The following is a 17,283-nucleotide window of genomic DNA, read 5'->3' on the forward strand; positions in this document are numbered from 1 at the left end:
CAAAAAAAACTATTTAAAAGGAAACAATATGTTACTTTCAAAATTGTTATTAGTTATACGCATACAGAATTCAAGCAGTGAGAAAGCAAAGTCAGTTTGAACAAAACCCAAGGGCTAATGCGCAAGGAGTCGGGTGATATCTGATCGGTTACTTGTCCTCTCGATTATATTTCCGCACCGTTTTTCCACACAATGAGGATAGAGCCGAACAGAAACAAATGAAACGCGGTTCTGTCTAACCCGCCATGTCTTTTAAACAGGCAGGTAGCTGCGCAGCCATTTTTAGCCGCCGCTGCTATGTGAACGACGCCGAGCTGATCGTCAAGATGGCCTTATCGTCGGGCGTCCTGTCGTGGCGAAGATGCGCTTTTCTGTTCAATCGCTTCTCGAATTTCTCCGCCCGCTTAAATCTGACAAGAACTCTTAACAAAATGAGACCGAGAACCGGGAACAAAGTCATTTTTGAAAAAGGTAAAAACAACGAGCCGGTATTGTGGTGGCGTTGTTGCGGATCTCATCCTACCTCCGGCGGGCTGTAATGAGAAATTAATTTCGTAGAAATTCCCTCCCAAAACGACCCCTTTTTAAATTAAGCGTGATACTTAAGGTATCTGGCCCACCTAGCATCAGCCCGGATGAATCGGAGTGCGGACTGTGGAGGGCTTTTGCGTTTGTTTACATTGTAGAGCACTTACGCTTAAACGCCATTGAGGTTATTTGTTTTGACATTTTTAGTTATTTCCGTAATTTGTTCTAAGAATGACAGTCATGTTGTGTAGTCTCTTATATCTGTTTACAGCAAGAAGACATGAAACAAATAAAAATCACTTGAGCCGATCCTTGGTAACTAGAAGCCAACCCCTTTCTCGTCATTCTCAAAAGATCTTTAAAGGAATAAGCACACTTCCGAAGGCGTAGCTCCGAGCTGCCCTTGTCGGTTGATTTACTGACATTCGCTCCACCAATCATCACCCGGCGTCAAAGAATAGCTGCACAGAACGTGGGGAGGTGGTGGTTGGAAAAAAAAGGGCGGAGTAATTTCTTCTGCGTTGTCTAAACGTGTAGCAGCAGACTGAACAGATCTGCGCAGATTGACGGAGGCACGTCCCGTGCCTGACCAAATCTCGCGTTTGTCCTGCGAGACCGCGTGGCAACGTCACCATGGAAACGCAGCTGATAATGAATTAAAGTTGCTTGAATTAATTTTTTTTTGTAAATCGACAGCGAGGTACTGTCGTTTTCGATCTTGGTAGTGTGTCATGTGCATTTTTCAGTAAAACCAAGTCCTAATAATAGTATGTGGTGGGCGGAGACTATATGGCGGGAAGTATAAAAAGTTAAATTGGCGGGTTCTCTAAAGCATTTTATTTATCTCTGTCGGGAGGTGAGAAGTTGTAAGCCTGACCCCTGCTTTTTGTCTGTGTTGCATGCCCTGTCTACTTTAAAATATGCCACTCTCCGAAGTACATCAGACTGTCTCTCCATCCAAACGCCTCAAAGGGACGCACTCAGAAGATAAAGTGGTGTTACGGTTTGCCAAGCTGTCCGAGAACGCCACAGCCCCCAGCAGAGGGTCAGCCAAGGCAGCCGGCTATGATCTTTACAGGTGAGCCATTTTATCTTTGAGTGGTTATCCGGTGACGGAATGTATACGCGTAGCCTAATATAAAAAAAAATTACACAGTGTTGGTATTCGAAAAACATGTATGTTGTAGCAGGGATATTATAAGTAGGTTCGCTTTTAAATGCAACTTCCTCCTGCAGAGAAGCTGTGAACACGTGCTTGTCCTGTGGGGTTTCTTTAGCAATTTCGCCTTAAGACCTGCATGAGAGTTTAGAACCAGTGGGCTTCTTGAAATTATGGTTCGAGAAAGTGCAGTTGGCAGGTGTGTGTGTGTGTCTGTCTATCTGTCTATCTATCTATCTATCTATCTATCTATCGTAGTGGTATTGTGTCGTGTATGCAGTTTTACAACATATTCCCGTTATTTTTCCTGCTGTGACAAACAACAAGGTATTAAAATAGATAAGCTTTATTTCTATATTTCTTGCTCATGTTTCCATACTGTCCATCCGTTTTCTAAATTCGCTTATCCGGAGCATCGTCGCTGGGACAATGGAGCCAGTCCCAGCAAGTAACGGCCGCTTGTTCCTCATATATGCTTCCATGTTTTTGGAACTTTTTTTTTCAAAGCTCCGCGATTAATTTCAACCGCTGCATACAATAATTTTAGAACTATAAGGTTTATTATCTCGAAAGCGATCTATGTAAAATTTGCACTAGCGTCCACTGATTATTCGGATGGTTAGGATTATACAGAAGTGGCTGGCGTCAGTGTGTTTGTGTGTCAATGTTCTCATTTTGGTTAGTTTTAAAACTTATGTAGTTTGTATTTATCTAAATTAACTAGGTTTTCAAATAACGCATTTTCTTTTCTTCCTTTTTTTGATAGTGCATATGATTATGTTATTCCTGCAATGGGTAAAACCATAGTTAAAACGGACATCCAGATTGCAGTTCCTTCTGGTTATTATGGACGTGTTGGTGAGTACATTCAAATTTTATGATTACAGTAAGTTCAGTCTTTAGATTGAGGTTGTGATGGACGAAGTGGTATTCATATTTTTCATGTCCTATTGACTCCGTAATACTAAACTTGTGTACTATGCATCTTAAATAGCTTTTTTATGTAGTGAACACAACTTGAGCATTTTAAAGGTATAATACAGATCTCTTGTTCATACATTTCTTAAGCTTGAGCAGTGAGAATTGAAGTCGCTTGTTTGGGAGACACACTTGATGAAATGTATTCAGCATCCTATTGATTTATAGTTCAGTTTGTTTGTTTTAATATCTCAAAGTCTGTTCTTGATTTCAGTAACTTCCCAAAGTATATGAGGTTATTGTTCCTGCCCTATCGGGTCAGCTCGGAATTAAGATTTTTCCTTGGGGTCCTGCCACAAGAGAAACTCCTGTATGTTCCAATCTGGCTTTAGCTTGCACTGTGTTCATGCTCTACAAATACTGTATCTATCTTTGTAACCGTTTATTAATCCTATGAAAACACATGGGGTGTTAATGTTCAAAAAAATATACAATGTAAAACTATTACTTTGCAGATTGGACCAGACATGTAAAAGTTTAGCACAGAAACTGCAACAAAGTTGTCAGTTCCTTTTTAACTAAACGTTTCCCAAATGAAGCTGAGACTTGAAGGTTATTTATAAATTTTACTTAATTTTTTTTTTTTTTTATGTATTCATGTGAATATTGGGGAGTAATGGGAAACGTGTGCAAAGTTTACTGATCAGTTGTGTGTGGTTGGGTGTCTCTTTTGTATACTTAAAAAGACACCTTTTTATTTTGAATGATTCAAAATGTACAAGTTATGAGGAATGGACATCTCTTTTCCGGTCTTATAATGTGCTTTGTATTAAAACATTAACTGCAGAAAATGCACCATTGTGTGGCACTTACACTCCACACGTGAGCCCATTTAACCCAGTATAACAGACATTAATCTCATTTAAGCAAAAAATGTGTGCTGTTTGTTCTTTATGTGGTTCATCGTCCTTATCAGGGAAATTCTGACTACTTTAAAGTGCATTTTATTCCTTGAGGGATGTTTAGTGTAGGCATAGAGGGGAGAGGAGCAAGGCGTCTTAACTTTTAGATGTGTAATAATTTTAAATGAGAATTTTAGTATGAATGACCATGTAAAAATGTTTCTCAAATCATGCACACTTTTTCTGTCTTCTAGCACCAAGATCTGGACTAGCAGCAAAACATTTCATTGATGTTGGAGGTAAAAATAAACAAGTAAAAACTTTTATTTAACAGTGCAGAAGTTTTATATGGCAGATGGAGTTTGTCAAATTTTTGACCATTGTTCGTTACTGTATAATTAAGGTGAACAATTGTGCTTTTAATATTTTTTTGACTGTTTGTTCTGTCATCTTACTGAAATGCATGCGGTCATAGCATTCCATACTTCCTCAATCTGGTGTATTTTAAGCAGAATATGGTAGTTTTTGTCTATTAATTGTTGCACTTAAATGCTGTTTCAGATATTTAATGGAATATCTTTTAGAATAGGGGGGTGTATATGTATGTTGTTGTGGGTGTTTTTTTGTTATGTGTGTGTTTGTGTGTGCTTTCATTGATGTAAATATTTTTTGTACAGTATGAAACTGGACTACAGAAGTGTCCATGGACATTACACACCAGCATAATGTGACTGATGGGAGTTATTGCAACTGTCCTCATAAATGCATTAAGTGGTATTACGCCACTTTTTATCAGAGTCCTGATAGTAAATCATGAAACTAAGAGGAGCTGCATTTGTAAGAACATTAGAACACTCTAGACGAGAACAGGCCATTCGGCCCAACAAAGCTCGCCATTCCTATCCACTTATTTCTTTCCAAGAAAACATCAAGTCGAGTTTTGAAAGTCCCTAATGTCTTACTGTCTACCACACCACTTGGTAGCTCATTCCAAGTGTTTTATTGTTGTTTGTGTAAAGAAAAGCTTCCTAATGTTTGTGCGATATTTACCCTTAACAAGTTTCCAGCTCTGTCCCCGTGTTCTTGATGAACTCATTTTAAAATAACAGTCTTGATCCACTGGACTGATTCCCTTCATAATTTCAAACACTTCAGGTCACCTTTTAATCTTCTTTTGCTTAAACTGTAAAGGCTCAGCTCTTTTAATCTTTCCTTCTAACTCATCTCCTGTAGCCCTGGAATGAGCCTAGTCGCTCTTCTCTGGACGTTCTCCAGTGCTGTTATGTCCTTTTTGTAGCCTGGAGACCAAAACTTCACACAGGACTCCAGATGAGGCCTTACCAGTGTGTTATAAATCTTGAGCAGAACCTCCTGTGACTTGTACTCCACACATCAAGGCGCTATATATCCTAACATTATGTTAGCCTTCTTAATGGCTTCTGAACACTTTTGGAAAGTCGATAGCTTAGAGTCCACTATGACTCCTAAATCCTTCTCATAAAGTGTACTCGATTTTTTTTTTTTCTGACCGCCCATTGTGTATTCAAACCTAACATTTTTACTTCCTATGTGCAATACTTTACATTTACTGACATTAAATTTCATCTGCTCAGACCTGTATGCTATCCCCTATGTTCTAGGAGATCAGTTTTATATAGCCAGTCGGTGTTCTTGTTGAAATGTTAATAATGGGGGGTTATGGTGGGATATATGGTAGGAGTTGAAATTTGACCAATAAGCCTGAAAAGAATACATGTTTTCTGTTTTTACTTATAACCAGCTGGCGTAATAGATGAAGATTACAGAGGGAATGTTGGGGTTGTGCTCTTCAACTTTAGCAAGAATAACTTTGAAGGTGAGTTGGGAGTGAGTGTTGGAATTGCTGAGTGTGTTTTTAATGTTGTGTTTAACTACATCAATGATTGCTTTTACCTTAATATTTTTACATTTAAACTCAAATGTAAGGGTTTTTATCACTGCATCTACCAGAATGGGTCCTTAGATTTCAGAAACTTGCACATTTTAATTTTGAATTTTTTTTTCATAGGTACATGTACTGTAGGTCAGTCCTGTCCGTGACGTTCGGTTGAGGTTGGAACCTAAATTGTTCTTCGAAATGGTAGCCTGAAAGAGGGTAGGCTTCTAAAGTATCTTTACACAAATGGAGTTCACCCAAATATCCTCTCCTGAGCAGCTGCTCTGTGGCTTAAAAGTGTGATGGACATTTGTGTAATGCTACATTTGGAATGGACCCTGCATTTAGGCCATGTAAACCATATGTGGTTGATTAATGCTTTAAAAGCCATCTGATACCAAATACACTACAGTCTGGAAAAGTCAATAAGCAATTGTTACAGTACATAGAGAACTTGTATTATGTAATAAAACTATGTAAGCACCCTCCAGAAGTGGAGATTGTAAGGCCTGCCATATTGTGGCTACAATAACAAGGGTATTGTGTTTTGTTTTGTTTTTTTTAAATATGACAGTATACCAGTCAGATACTCATGTTGGATCAATGTTGTTTAGCAGATCATATTTGTTAGCTGCAAAATTTCTAAGGAATGAAATCAATACTAATGTTTGTGTATATTTTACAATGATTGGCCCAGTGAACAAGAAGCGTGCAAGCAGAAATAGTTACAGGAGGGTACGCTTAGTGGCAGGACCAGCCGTGCACCAGAGGAAAGCTAAGAGTAGAAACCAGCAATGGTGCATAAAATGCAAATTATAAGATGTTACTGCTTAAAGGGTGCTGTACCCGGTGTGTTTGCTTAGTGTTCAGGTGGGGAATAGGCAGAGGTTATGGCACTAGTGAGAACTGCAACCCGTTCGTGGGCTTGAAATGTTCTTGGAGTCTGCAGGACCAGCACCTCAGAAGTTGCTGAGGACCTCCTTCACCCATGATGGAGGAAACCAGTGGCAACATATCCAGGCCAGTAGATGTCTTGTGGTCCTTTATTGGAATGTAAAGAAATGTTCTTTCTGTTTTATCTTGCAGGTAGCCTACTTTAGAGAGCCCAGTCTTTTAGGGGGTGGAGGAAAGACTCCTTGGTGCAGCATCAGCTAGAGGCCACTCTGTTTTAATTCTGCTTGACTAGAAGTGACCCCTTGAATAGTTTTATTGTATAGTTAGGATAGCATTTTGAGTATAGAGCTGAGGGCAGTAGGACCAAGCATTGGGCAAGAAGGGGTGTGTGTGTGGGGTTCCATAACCCCAAAAATGGAATGCTTTTAGTACTTTCAAAAAAAATTGTAAGTTCTTTGATCGGTACTGTCTGCAACTCCCTAACCAGAGCAATGTCAGTTTTCAGGAACAATCATTTATTTCACATAATTTATGCTATGCAGTTGTAAAGTGGGGTGTTTTTTTTTTTTTTTTTTTTTTTATATATAAGATGCGTCTCTTAACAACTTCCCCACCTTGGCTTTTTGCAGACGGAGGGAGGGCTTGGAGAAAGTTAACTAGTGTTCAATGGCATTTATTCAAAGATGGTATCAAACATGATAAACTCGAGTAAACCCCCCCAAAACCACAACTTTCAGTTGTGATGGTTGATGATACTCATTATTATTTTGGTATATTTTATTTCAAAGTATTCTAGCCTTGCATGTCTGACTGCTTTAATAAGTCAATTGAAATCATTTTGAAACTGTATCCAGTGAAGGAAATACTTAATGGCTTTTTTTTTTATATATATAAAAACAGTCTAGCATGCAGAAGAGACTTTTCGTCTTAATTCTCTGTCTAGTAATTTCAGTCCCACTCTTTTCAGTATTTTGATGAATTCTGACCTGTGGAGGCAATGTGTTTACTGTTGCTTGACAAAATATCCATCCATCCATTTTCAAACCCGCTGAATCCGAATACAGGGTCACGGGGGGTCTGCTGGAGCTAATCCCAGCCAACACATGGCACAAGGCAGGAACCAATCCTGGGCAGGGTGCCAACCCACCGCAGGTGACAAAATATTTTTTTTTTTTTGCAAATGTTTTGGGACAGCAGAAAAAATTAATTTTGTGGACTTCTGGACATACAAGTTAAAAAAAATAAAATAAAATTCCTAAGAATTCTATAATTTTCCAGTGGACTAGCACTTTTATTATTTTATATCATACATTCATAGTGTTAATATAGATATCTCTGTTCTTGTGCAAAAAATGTGTAGGTAGGGAATTTACATAATGCTGCAAATTTAAACCAATTTTATTTTATTTTTTTTTTTAGTTAAAAAAGGTGATCGGATAGCTCAACTCATTTGTGAAAGGATTTGTTACCCAGATCTTGAACAATTTGAGGTAAAACTCGCTTTATATAATGTTCTAAATGTAGTACATTTGATTTATGATGCATTTTATACTTTTTTTTTTTTTTTTATAAAGACCCTGGACCAGACTGATCGTGGAGATGGAGGTTTTGGATCGACTGGAACCAATTGATGCTCTTTACAAAAAGTTCTATGTGAACGTTTTCACTTATGTTCTGTATGATTTAAAGTCTTGTTTGTTTTGTATTTATTGAAATAAAAGTGTTTAACTTTTAAACTGGTTTTTGGTTTCTAAAAAATGATTTTTGCTTTTTAAGTGTCTGTCTGTATATATGTTCTGCAATCTGTGTAGCTTAACTTGTATATCTGAACACAAGCCTTTAGGGGCATTTTGCAGTATAAATTAGTTTTTTATAGTTTGTAAAATTCCTTTTTATAATCCAACATGCCTTCAGTACATTTTTAGCCAAGTATTGGTATTTTGTGTGTTTATACTGTTGTGTACATTTATATTAAAATGTATTCTTGCCTATTTGGTGGAAAAGTTTATCCTTAAATACCATTATCATAAAGATTATATTATCATTCTGTAAAAGGCATGCTAAGAGTCAAGTTTACATTTTGGAATAGATATTATATAACCATGACTAAATTTAGCTTTACTATAGAGGGACTTGCCTTTTAATTGTGTAAGTTAACTTTTTTTTTTTTTTTTTTAAGACTACAATTTCATTAGTTTTTGGACACCACTGTGTGGAGCTAGTGTGCTTTCACTGGAGATGGTGGTTTTTAAAGGAAATCCTGCATTAGTGTTACTGTAATGGATTTGTGCCCTCTCCAGGCTTGATCCCAGCTGTGAGCTTAATTCATTTATGGGTTCCGGTTAGTTGATGGAGAAATGGGTAGTGATACAGGTATTTAGATGGATATGCATTTTTATTTGCAATTTTAAACATTTAATTTTGTTGTAACTGTTACATTTTGCTGTTATAGTAAATAGGGTGTAAATAAGGGTAAATTTTTATCACTTAAAGATTTTCTTATGCTGACCATTAACGGAAATGTTAGGATTTCCTGAACACCAAAAAAAAACAAACTAAAATATTACAATATGATGAAACGGAAATGCGTTTTCTTGGCTGATTTTAGGTATTTGGGCTACCACACTACTGCCACTGTCTAGCAGTTACTAGGAAATTACGTAAATTCAGACTGTGGCATATTGTAGGTGTGCTAAGTTTATCCATTCTCATTGTTCTTACAGAATATTCTTTGTACATCCCAAAAGGTGGGACTTGTCCCATCTTCTTTCCAGTGCTACTGGTGAGCTTCTGGAATGGCAAGTTAATCAAATTTCTATAGCTCTGACTGAGATTAGTTAAAATCTCTCTCCCAGAATGGGCAAAGTTGGCCCATTATCTATCATAATGATACCTGGGACTACTAAGGGGGAAATACTTAATCAATCTAAAGGCTATGCACAAACATTCTTTCAGGTAGTTTTTATCTTCACCTTAATGCACAGTTCTCTAATTTTTGGTTTTAAATGTGTAAATTCCCACAACCCCGTTATCCAAATCACTTGACACCTGACGTTATTGACCCTGAGGATGCACTACTGTACCCAAGTAAAGGTGTGAATAATTGTGTCTCCACCTAAACACTTCTAAAGGGGATTACCATGTAAAACACTGCAGGTTTTATACAGTGATGGCAATTTGCAGTTTATACTACTTCTTGCAATTCAAAAACAAAAATGCCATTTGTAACAAGGGGAAGTAAATGTGTAGTTTTAGTCTGCAGTATGTTTTACCTCCCATCGGTTCTGCAGGTTTTCATTAATGCGGAGCCTTAACATTCATCAACTTCCCTATCATTTATGCTGTTAAGGATTAAGGAGTAACATTAATATTTCTGTACTTTTTGGTCTAAATCTCAAGTTCTATCTGTTTCCTTATGCACATCGTTGTGTTGTCATCATCCTTGGCCCTGTTAACTTAATTCAGTTTTTCCAGTGCATGATTTAGCAGGTGAGTTGTGGTGTGTGTGTGTGTGTGTGTTTTTTTTTAAATATATATATATGCAAAAAAATTGACAGCAATGCTTTGCCTAGGACCGTGTCTGCTTCCCCATGACCCCCGCAAAAAAACACGTCCTTTTAGAAGGAAGGACGTAAAGTTAACCTGATCAAGTGTTAAATGGCTAACTGGAAGATTAATAGGGTTTTTTGATCCTGATACTCATTTAGTTAAGACAACCCTATATTTGTGTTCAAACCCACATAAATTGGAAAAGAGGAAGATATGTATTTGTGGGGTCCCTGGTCAACCATAAGGTATCCAACAATATAAAGTTCTGCCTATTGTGGCTGTTACCTGACCTATGGTACTATCATATGTATTTAATAGTCCACTGTGTGTTCATCAATTGCTCAAAAGTGGGCGAACTGATCTTTTTCCGTAACTTTTTGTATGTGTACTTCCATTAGTCCAACTTAAAATATAGGCTGTATTGGGAAGAGGTGAATGGGTGCTACCCAAAATCTGGTGCTAGTGTTGGGACGGCAGTTCCCATCATGCAGCAAGAGAGCACTGGGGCTGCTTGGAGGACATCATCTGCACACACTAAACCATGTGTGTCTGACGCCTAAGGGGTGAGTCCGCTTTACCTACGTGCGACTCCAGGCTGAAAAGATGCCTGTTTTTGTACTTTGTCAAAATGATAATTTCCGAGATCACAGGTATGGTATGGGGTGGTGGTGTGGGTTTTCCCCTCTTAATTTGAATAATTGCGTTGTCTTGTTGAATGACAGCCTTGATCGAGGAGTATGTCATTTTGTCTCATAATGGGGCTTTTAGCCATATTGATTTTTCGAATAGTTCTTGCCAGTTTTTATTTTCATCTAAATGTTTGAAGGTGTGTGTGTGTGTGTGTGTTTTTTTTTTTTTTTGAAAGGTCCAAGACGGGTGTACAGTTTTGACAACCCCTTTATGAAGCAATTTTCCCCAATCCCAAACTCTCTCAACCTTTTTAGTGAGTTCCACAACTGTAAAATGAAGTTCAGCTTTAGTTTAAATAAAACTGTGTATGTAGGACAAAGCTGCTGTTTTAGCTTACCACTACCGACTAGTGATACAATTTTACATATCCCCAGTGGAGTAAGGAAAAAAGCTGTAGGACAAAGATAGCATCTCTGTGTGGTTTGTGTGTCAAATGTGCAGGTAGGAATTTCTGACAATTTTAATCCTGAAATGAACTGATGTCACTGCATTTCCGTTTTGTTGCAAGTTTACGTATAATTACTAAGTGTGGTAGAGATCAGCCATGATAAAACAGAAAGAAAGATATATTTAGTTATTTATTTTTTTTAACAGGTGCAGTTGCTTTTGTGAAGATGGTAGGAGGAGAACAACACAGGATGGCTTTAGTAACTTTTTATACTGTTTCCTGGTGGTAGGTATTTATCCCAGTCCATTTTATGATAAGGCTGTTGTAATTTGGCAGGCAGTGTGTCATAGTGCTTAAGGCTCTGGACTTCAAAACCAAATGTTGTGGGTTCAAATCTTCCTGTCGCTATGTGACCCTGAGCAAGTCATTTCACCTGTTTGTGCTCCAACTGTAAAACAATGAAATGTAACCAATAGCACCTCTAATGTTCTAAGTCACCTTTACGTCAGTCATGTAATTTAGGCTTTGCCAGTACAGCATTGTGATTTGTAGCAAATTTAAGTCAATATTGAATGAATCTTTATAACATTATTGCAGTCTGTGGGTTCAGTCATTTATCCGGTTATCCAGTTCATGGAAATTAACGTCTATTTGCAAAATTTCACTGAACCAGGAAATACAAAGCAGTAGCGTTCCTGGCTCTAAACCAGAAAGGAGTTACCACAATTCTAGAATCCAGTCATATGTAAAAAGAACACGTTGATAAATTGACCGAGAGGTAGTAAAGACAGGTGAGACCGCCAACAATGATAAAGGGGGCACCATTTAAAAATGTATAAATCTTTGCTTTATTTAACCTGTTCTCTCTCTAGGTCAGTGAAAGGATAAGTGTATTACAGTAGTGTCCGTCTGGTTTCCAGGTCTCTGTCATTTCAAAAGATGGCACATCAAACATTTTCAATATTGAATTGCTTTGCATGTGTCTTTTCCAATTTTAGGGTGTATCCCAAGCATTTGTAGCGATTGAAAATGTTACAAAATTACAAAATGCATTTCAGTGAGCGGCTGAGGTCAGAACTGGTCAATCCATTCGGTGTCCCCTGAGGGGTGCCATTTATGAAAGTTATGGGGTGTATGCTTTGGATGCCGTGGGGGTAGTCAAATTATAATGGTAATGAGTGGGTGTCATTAATGAATGTGAACCAAAGGGGAAGGGTCATTGAACTCTGATACGGAGTGTGTGCTTTTATGCGCCGGGCACTGGCTATGAAAGTGTGTGTGCGCCTTGAAGTGGTGTGGTACTTGTGTATTAAATGGACGGCTAGTACCCTTTTCTATTATCGTGACGCAAATCGGATTTTCGTTTAACATTCAGCACTCAAAGGGGATATTAACATTAGGGACCTATAGGCAACTGTGCTCCACCCCCACTAACTTTAAGGTTAGTACAAACCGGATTCCAAAAAAGTTGGGACACTAAACAAATTGTGAATAAAAACTGAATGCAATGATGTGGAGATGGCAAATGTCAATATTTTATTTGTAATAGAACGTAGATGACAGATCAAACGTTTAATCCGAGTAAATGTATCATTTCAAAGGAAAAATATGTTGATTCAAAATTTCACGGTGTCAACAAATCCCCAAAAAAGTTGGGACAAGTAGCAATAAGAGGCTGGAAAAAGTAAATTTGAGCATAACGAAGAGCTGGAAGACCAATAAACACTAATTAGGTCAATTGGCAACATGATTGGGTATAAAAAGAGCTTCTCAGAGTGGCAGTGTCTCTCAGAAGCCAAGATGGGTAGAGGATCACCAATTCCCACAATGTTGCACAGAAAGATAGTGGAGCAATATCAGAAAGGTGTTACCCAGCGAAAAATTGCAAAGACTTTGCATCTATCATCATCTACTGTGCATAACATCATCCGAAGATTCAGAGAATCTGGAACAATCTCTGTGCGTAAGGGTCAAGGCCGTAAAACCATACTGGATGCCCGTGATCTCCAACGACACTGCACCACAAACAGGAATGCTACTGTAAAGGAAATCACAGAATGGGCTCAGGAATACTTCCAGAAACCATTGTCAGTGAACACAATCCACCGTGCCATCCGCCGCTGCCAGCTGAAACTCTACAGTGCAAAGAAGAAGCCATTTCTAAGCAAGATCCACAAGCTCAGGCGTTGTCACTGGGCCAGGGATCATTTAAAATGGAGTGTGGCAAAATGGAAGACTGTTCTGTGGTCAGACGAGTCACGATTCAAGTTCTTTTGGAAATCTGGGACGCCATGTCATCCGGACCAAAGAGGACAAGGACAACCCAAGTTGTTATCAACGCTCAGTTCAGAAGCCTGCATCTCTGATGGTATGGGGTTGCATGAGTGCGTGTGGCATGGGCAGCTTGCATGTCTGGAAAGGCACCATCAATGCAGAAAAATATATTCAGGTTCTAGAACAACATATGCTCCCATCCAGACGTCATCTCTTTCAGGGAAGACCCTGCATTTTTCAACAAGATAATGCCAGACCACATTCTGCATCAATCACAACATCATGGCTGCGGAGGAGGATCCGGGTACTGAAATGGCCAGTCTGCAGTCCAGATCTTTCACCTATAGAGAACATTTGGCGCATCATAAAGAGGAAGGTGCGACAAAGAAGGCCCAAGACGATTGAACAGTTAGAGGCCTGTATTAGACAAGAATGGGAGAGCATTCCTATTTCTAAACTTGAGAAACTGGTCTCCTCGGTCCCCAGACGTCTGTTGAGTGTTGTAAGAAGAAGGGGAGATGCCACACAGTGGTGAAAATGGCCTTGTCCCAACTTTTTTGGGATTTGTTGACACCATGAAATTCTGAATCAACATATTTTTCCCTTAAAATGATACATTTTCTCAGTTTAAACTTTTGTTCCGTGATTTATGTTCTATTCTGAATAAAATATTAGAAGTTGGCACCTCCACATCATTGCATTCAGTTTTTATTCACGATTTGTATAGTGTCCCAACTTTTTTGGAATCCGGTTTGTATTTGTGGTTGGGGTAGGTCAGTCTAATAACTTCAAAAACAAAGTAACGGGGCGCCTCCCCCACGGAGCCCAACACTAGAATGGTAGGAACTGACGTCCGTGCTGTCGGTTTAGTACACAAGGTGTGTGCTAGGTCATCAAAGTGTGATAGTACCAACTCTCCACTATGGACAACCCTGCCTAGGGCTCCAAGCAGTATTGGCTGAGGTCTTCATTGATTACCAAGGTTTCACTATGTCTTAGATCAGTGGTTCCCAAACTCGGGACCCCCTGTGGCTGCAGGTTTTTGTTCCAACCATCTTGTTTTTCATTGGACTCTTGGCCTAATTAAGTGAGTCATTACTTCCCAGTTTGTTTTGGAGTCAATGTAGAAATTGCAAACTAAGTTAGATTGTTTGTTTATTAAAATGTAATAAGCGGTTATATGGGGATTATGTAGTGGTTACTGTCATTAACCGTATTTTCAACCTAATTTTCATTCTGCTTTTCCAGGTGTTCTGGTTTATTTAATTTTGATTCTTTACTAATTAGCAGATCTGACACTGAACTCATTGCTGCTTTCATCATCCTGGGTGTCTGCTATGCTGGTTGTTAGTTGTCATTATTAGGGTTAAATGAAGGGAGCAAACTACACAGGAAAAGGGGAAAATATTAGGAAAACAGAGTTGAGCATTTATAGCTTTAGAAAAAAACAAATATTTGTAAATGTCTTAAGTGTTTAAAAAAAAAAAACATACTGTTGTGTGTGTGTGTGTGTGTGTGCTTTTCTGAATGCAGAATAAGCTAATTTAAATGAGAGCCGTAGTTATCGATTTATTATCACAGATTGTGAATCTGGTTGGAACAAAAAACCTGCAGCCACAGTGGGTCCCCAGGACCGAGTTTGGGAAACCCCTGTCTTAGATGGGTAGTATGGGGTACTATTGCTTGTCTTAACTAGACTGCTTGCAGATTGGCCGTATGGGAAGAGTAGGTGTGTGAACTCTTGTTGTCTAGTTCAGGGTCCATCAACACCGAGCAGAGACTTCACTCACAAAAAGTGATTGACGTGGGGTTCAATTATAAATAACTGTGGATCGGTTTGGCTGCTGCCCTCATCCCTGTGCAGACAGGCCGCTCTCCTGAAGGGGCACAATTACAGAAAATGTGTTTTGCTAGTGATAATGCACTCGCCTGTGTCACCAGCAATGAATTTCGCTTCATGCTTTGCTCCCTTTAGTGTAGTGTAGTTCATGTTAGACTCACAAAAACACCTTGTGTAATGAGAAAAGGAAAAGAGCTGTCATGTGGTAATCTGGAGTGCATTGAAACACCTTGCTCTGTTATTTTCTTAAGGTTCAATTTCTTGAATGAGCAAAAACGCAGCTATTGCTGTTGGAATCATTTCCCTTTTTTTTTTTTTTCGTCAGGTTTCCCATGACCTAATGAAAACTTTCAAAAGCTGCCTGAGCAATATATGATTTTCCATATATAGCTTGCTTTTTTAAGCACCCTTAAAAAGAATTAACCTAATATGTTTTTTTTATAAACTAACATTTGAGTTCTTTTCCATTTCCAAATCCATTTTTCTTTTAATAGCCGACTCTTGGCGCGGCGGCACACTGGTTAGCAACATTGCCTCACAGCCCCAAATCCTGACACCGCCACAACTGGGTCATAATAAGTTAGAATTTTGACATCTTGCTGCCTTTCTCTTTTCATCAGCGGTTATGTGGACACAATCCCTCATGCTGATTCCTGGACTTTTTTGTTGCACTCATTTGTAAAATTAAATGAGGTGAAATCATAACCTGAGCTGGAGCAGAAAACCACACATCCATTTTCTGAAGCTGCTTAGTCCATTAAAGGACTATGGCTTGGAGAGCTGGAGCCCTGGCATCAGCTAACCCTGGATGGGATGCTATTCAAATATACAGCATAATGTGCCTTCAGCAAATCCTCTGACCCCTTAGCTTTTTTTTTTTTTTTCCTTTCTATATTTTTGTGATGTTGTAGTCTTAAAATCATTTTAAGTTTAATTTTTCCCTTCATCAGGCAACACTCAATACCCCTGAATGACAAAAGTGAAAACAGGATATTTTTTGCAAATTTTATTAAAAAAAAAAAAAACTGAAATCTTGTAGTTAATGCAAGAATTCAAACCCTTACATCGCTGCTTCGTTCCCAGATATTTCAGCTGGGTGCAGGCTTGGGTTTGAAGTGACAAGTTTCAATTTGGAGATTTTCTGCCATTCTTGTCTGCAGATCCTCTCAAGCTCTGTCAGGTTGGATGGAAACTGTTGTTGGGCAATTATTTTAGGTTTCTTCCAGAGATGTTCAAGTCAGGACACTGGCTGGGGCACTCAAGGACATTCACATGGTTGTTCCTAAGCCTCTCCCATCCTGTAGGAAGGCGGACCTTCAGCCCGGAGTCTTCTAGAGTAGGTTTTTCTCGGCGCTTTTCTCCATTCAGCTTTCTCTTGACCCTGACTTGTCTCCCCAATCCCTGATGTTGCCATCACTATGCTTTACTGTTAGAAGGGTGTTGTGCAGGTGATGAGGGGCAACTTGCTTCCCCAAACCCCAACCCGAGACATGACACTTAGACCTGAGCCCAAACAGTTCAACCTTGGTTTCATCAGACCTGGGAATCTTTCTCACAGTCTCAAAGTCCTTTAGGTGTCTTTTCGGCAAACTCAAAGTGGGCTTTCGTGTGTCTTTTGACAAAGGAAAGTCTTCTCTGCCTTAACTCCCAGATTGGTAGAGTGTTACAGTGAATGGTTGTCTTTCTGGAAGTTTCTCCCATCTTCACATATTTTCTGGATCTCGGTCAAAGTGACCAGCTCTTCTTCCCTGGTTGCTCAGTTTGGATGAGTGGCCAGCTGTAGGTAGTATTATGGTTTTTACAAACCTCCATTTAAAAATTGTGGAGGCCACTGCGCTCTTGGGAACCTTCCATGCTGCAAGAATTCCATTCCTAATCTGGTCTAATCAATTGAATAAACCACAGGTGAACTCCGCACAAGGTGCAGAAACATCTCGGTGATGATCAACAGAATGGGATGCACCTGTGCCAGAACATAATAGTGTTCAAAGTATTTAGACCTGCTGCTATAATTTTGCAAATTAGTGCAACAAAAGTCCAGTAATTGGATCATCCATCCATTATCCAACCCGCTATTTCCGAACAACAGGGTCACAGAGCTCTGCTGGTGACAACCCAGCCAACACAGGGCGCAAGGTCTGGAAACAAACCCCGGGCAGAGCACCAGCCCACTGCAGGGCACACATTAGGGACAATTTTAGGATCGCCAATGCACCTAACCTGCAT

The 17,283-nt window shown here is 39.1% G+C and overlaps 1 protein-coding gene across 1 annotated transcript; it reads left to right on the plus strand.

The window, feature by feature from the left end:
- Positions 1 to 230: 230 nt before the first annotated feature.
- Positions 231 to 8,057, plus strand: dut (deoxyuridine triphosphatase). Its single transcript, XM_039770345.1, has 7 exons — positions 231 to 471; positions 1,465 to 1,606; positions 2,454 to 2,545; positions 3,762 to 3,806; positions 5,288 to 5,362; positions 7,736 to 7,806; positions 7,891 to 8,057. Exons 1-7 carry the CDS (start codon positions 246 to 248, stop codon positions 7,945 to 7,947), a joined length of 708 nt encoding a protein of 235 aa, XP_039626279.1. The 5' UTR covers positions 231 to 245; the 3' UTR covers positions 7,948 to 8,057.
- Positions 8,058 to 17,283: the final 9,226 nt, after the last annotated feature.

Source organism: Polypterus senegalus, chromosome 12, assembly GCF_016835505.1.
Source record: "Polypterus senegalus isolate Bchr_013 chromosome 12, ASM1683550v1, whole genome shotgun sequence".
Classification (NCBI taxonomy): domain Eukaryota; kingdom Metazoa; phylum Chordata; class Cladistia; order Polypteriformes; family Polypteridae; genus Polypterus; species Polypterus senegalus.

Excerpts from the sequence above, each read along its gene's own strand:
- dut (XM_039770345.1), top strand. The coding sequence starts at position 246 with ATGTCTTTTAAACAGGCAGGTAGCTGCGCAGCCATTTTTAGCCGCCGC. Across the intron at positions 472-1,464 it reads CAAAGTCATTTTTGAAAAAG|TACATCAGACTGTCTCTCCA; the intron begins GTAAAAACAACG and ends CACTCTCCGAAG. Across the intron at positions 3,807-5,287 it reads ACATTTCATTGATGTTGGAG|CTGGCGTAATAGATGAAGAT; the intron begins GTAAAAATAAAC and ends ACTTATAACCAG.